Raw genomic sequence first — 3948 nt, 5'->3', positions numbered from 1 at the left:
GAGCCCCCTTGAACCTGGAGGCCACTTGTGGCCGTTATCAGGCCACATCGGTTGCCCAGAATGTATCAAATGTTGATTCCTGATCATTTTTGTTCTAGCTATCAGATCTGTGATGTCTCTTTGGACCGTTGCGTGGCCAAAACAAACTCTGGCCGCTCGGCTTGGGCAACCAGGTCACCTCTTAAACACCTCGGCGGGCGCTCAGACCTTCACGGAACGTTCCCAGGCACTTATTTTGGGTGAGTAAAATCCTGTTTTCACCTTCTTGGTGGCCAGTTGGACCGTGACGTGAATACGTGACGATGCTCTGTGGTTCTTTTGGGCAGCAGAGCCCTGTTTTACTCTCGGTGGACCGCTGTGTGAACCCCAAACGACCCAATTGTGAACCCCAAACGACAGCGGGCTCCTATTTTGAGGCAGCAAGTCTTGCTTTAGCCTTCTTGGGGGGTTTCTCAGCCCCACATGGTGTGACTGAAGCATCACTGGGTCCCCGTTTTGGTCCCTGCGCTGCCTGGTACTCACCTGGCACAGCCACCCCGTAGACGTTGACCTCTTGGATGAAATCCACCATGGCCAGTGTGGCCTCCACTTCTGTCGTGGCCACGTTCTCACCTTTCCAGCTACGGAAGCAAAAGGGATTGAAGCTGTGAGGAGGAAATTTGGGCTGGGAAATGGCATTTGCCCACAGGTGGCAGAAGGAATTACCGGAAGGTGTCCCCGACGCGGTCCTGGAAATAGAGGAATCTTTCGCGGTCCATCACGAGGAGGTCGCCGCTGTTGAAGAAGGCATCGCCTTTCACAAAGACGTCCCTCAAAATCTTCTTTTCTGTCTTCTGGGAATCGCCCGCGTAGCCGTGGAAAGGGGTGTTGGAGGTGATTTTGATGACCAGCAGCCCCGTCTCACCTTGAGGGAGAGGAAAGGAGGATTTGGGGCCAGGCAGCACTTGCCTCGGTGCTGGAGGACGTCGTATCTGCGCCCTGTAAGCAATGCTGCTCTTTGGTGCTTTTCTGGTGGCTCCCTTTGTCACCAAGGCTCTTCTTACCGGGGCGGACGCGGATGCAGAATCCATCTTGGTTGCGTACAGGTTCATCCTGCTCCACGTTGTACCTGATCAGCTCAAAGCCAGTGAAAACCTGGAGGGCAGAGGAGAGACGGAGAGGAGTCTGAGTGAAAAGAGAAAAGCAGGATGCAGAAATGAGCAGCAGAACGTCTCTGCTTCCAGCCCAGCTCCTCCGTTTGCTCGTTAAAACTCAGCCCCCTCCCTCCCTCCCTCCATCCAGTCCCAAAATCTTACGTAGTTTTGTTATTAAATCTGAAACAACGGCCTTTTAAATGAGGTTTAATCAAATATATTCGGCTTCACCAAGCTCGTCCACTGCACCTTTTGAAATCAAATCGCTGTGGGAGAGCGCTGAGACCTGGAACCATGGGAAAAGAGTGGAAAGTCCCGTTTTTGTAGCTTTTTGCTCAACGGACCGGTGGATAGAGACCAAGAGTTGACACCAGGATGTCCTGCGTTCGGGCTACGGAGGTGCCCACGTTCTCACAGGCACTCCAGAAACTCGGGCTCAGTGCTGTTGAGTCAACATTTGCCTAATCTTAATCCTTTCCTAATTTTAGGAGGAGGGTTTTCACCCAGAGGGTGGTGAAGCACTGGAGCAGGTTGCCCAAGGAGGTGGTGGGTGCCACAAGGAGGCATTCGAGGCCAGGCTGGATGCGGCTCTGGGCAGCAAGATTGGCGACCCTGCACACAGCAGGGGGTTGAAACGAGGTGAGCGCCGCGGTGCTTTTCAACCCGGGCCATTCTGGGATTCATCAGGACAAAAGTCTCCTTTTGGAGGTCAAGATTGGACCTTGGAGATCCTGCTTTTGAGTCAACCTAACCTGATGGATCAGGATTGTTTGGTCAGCTTGGTCATCGTAAGGAGGGCACCCTGGAAACCCGACTTGTAGGACAAGTTCCTTGGAGGAAACCTGACTTGTAGGATGAGTTCCTTGGAGGAAACCTGACTTGTAGGACGAGTTCCTTGGAGGAAACCTGACTTGTAGGACGAGTTCCTTGGAGGAAACCTGACTTGTAGGATGAGTTCCTTGGAGGAAACCCGACTTGTAGGATGAGTTCCTTGGAGGAAACCCGACTTGTAGGATGAGTTCCTTGGAGGAAACCTGACTTGTAGGATGAGTTCCTTGGAGGAAACCCGACTTTTAGGACAAGTTCCTTGGAGGAAACCTGACTTGTAGGACGATCTTAGCTGCCCCAGATTGGCCGCTACAAGAAGGGCAACGCTGAAGCCCCCACTCTTGCACCAACCCAACTCAAGGGAGCGCGTTGGCACCCCCCGGTGACCAGCATTGGTCCCTGCCGTCGCCGGCTCACCTTGAGGAACACGTTGGCCCTTCCCACGGCCCCGATCTTGCCGGTGTAGTTGATGAAGCCAGCGTTGCCTTCGGTGGCCCCGTAGAATTCGCTGATGGAGACGGGGCCGAAGCGCTGCAGGAACTCCTTCCACACCGCCGCCCTCATGCCGTTGCCTATGGCCAAACGCACGCCGTGCTCCCGGTCGTTGGCCCGCTGCGAAGGAAAGGAACATCTCAGCATCTGCCCCCACGCCCTCGAGTTCCCCCCCCGGGTGAATTCGGCAGGGCTTTACCTTGGGGGAGTTGCAGAGGTAGCGCATGAGCTCCCCCACGTACTGGATGACGGTGACGTTGTAGCGGCGGCAGTCGTCCCAAAACTGGGAGGCGGAGAATTTGGCTCGCAGGGCGCAGGTGGCTCCTGTGGGAACACGGGGAGGTGGCTGTTCCCTTTTTTCTCTCTTTTTCCTTTTACCTTTTCCTTCATCCGTCCATTTCCGTGTCTGCTCTTCCATCTGCTCGCTCCCATGCTGGGGCAGTTGGGACTCCATGATCTTTAAGGTCTTGCCCAACCCGAGCGATTCTGTGTCCACCTGACATCTACGGTCTCTCATTTTCTGTCGCCTTTTGCATTCCTCTTTCATTTTCCATTCTGTTTTTTTCCTTTTTCTGGTCATCTGTCTGCCAATCCATCCCTCACTGCTCCCTGTATCCCTACAGGTGACCACCTTTCTTCCCTCCGCTCCTGCCTGTTCATCCGTCACCCCTCAGCCCATCTCCGCGCCACGCCGATCCGTCTCCCTTGAAACATCCCCCCCTCCTTCCCCAGCAAGCATCCGTCCACCTCTAAGAAATACGCAGCATCGTGAAGCAGCCATCCACCTCCACCTATCTGTCCACAAATCTGTCCGTCTGTCCTCCATAAAGCATCCAACCAGCTCCCTAAAACCCATTCCTCTTTGTGTGGACGCAGCTCCTCTTCATCCCTCTCTCCTTCCTCTTGCCTTCTCCCCACGCATTTCCCCCTCTGTCCATCCCTCTCAGCCCTGTCTAGCTGTCTTTGCGCCGGCCAGCCCCCCGTGGGCCGTGGGGCACATACCGACCTCGAGGCAGCCTCCCACCCCAATGAGGAGCCCAGCCGAGTGGTAGAGCGGCAGCGTCGTGTACACGACGTCGTTTTCTCGTAGGCCGCACATCCGCGCCAGGTTGGCCACCATCATCACCTTCATCTCTGTGATCACTGCAGCTTTGGGCAGCCCTGGGGGTGGGAAATGTGCTGGTTGGAGGTGCCATGGAGGAAGGGAGGCTCTGGATGGGGGTGAAGGTGGTGGGTCTTCTTTCCTGGAGGACTTTAGAGCCTTGCTGAGAGCCATGGGGAAGCTGGTGCAGACGGATTTGTGTGTGTTGGGATCTTATTGATGCGGTTGGGCTGGGGAGGTTCTGGCCTCTCTGCCCCAGTGGGAACACGGAGGCTCCCCGTTCCTCATAACACCCAACGTGTGGGGCGCAGCCAAGAGGAACCTGAGCCAGATGGACTCACGACGATCACAGAATCAATTACAGGGGTTGGAAGGGAACCTCCAGAGATCATC

The 3948-nt window shown here is 55.3% G+C and overlaps 1 protein-coding gene across 1 annotated transcript; it reads right to left on the bottom strand.

Annotated features, from left to right (window-relative positions):
* Window positions 1-391: 391 nt before the first annotated feature.
* LOC122191542 (very long-chain acyl-CoA synthetase-like) lies at window positions 392-3744 on the bottom strand. Its single transcript, XM_042891829.1, has 6 exons — window positions 3456-3744; window positions 2653-2777; window positions 2379-2573; window positions 1044-1134; window positions 706-904; window positions 392-620 (listed from the first exon to the last, which is right to left on the bottom strand). The coding sequence occupies exons 1-6, from the start codon at window positions 3727-3729 to the stop codon at window positions 407-409; spliced, it is 1098 nt and encodes a 365-aa protein (XP_042747763.1). The 5' UTR covers window positions 3730-3744; the 3' UTR covers window positions 392-406.
* Window positions 3745-3948: the final 204 nt, after the last annotated feature.

Source organism: Lagopus leucura, unplaced genomic scaffold, assembly GCF_019238085.1.
Source record: "Lagopus leucura isolate 7727_CA_CO unplaced genomic scaffold, USGS_WTPT01 34180-0_obj-0_obj, whole genome shotgun sequence".
NCBI classification, from domain to species: Eukaryota; Metazoa; Chordata; class Aves; order Galliformes; family Phasianidae; genus Lagopus; species Lagopus leucura.
Note: the sequence above shows the minus strand (reverse complement) of the source record. Positions and strands in the feature narration are given on the sequence as shown.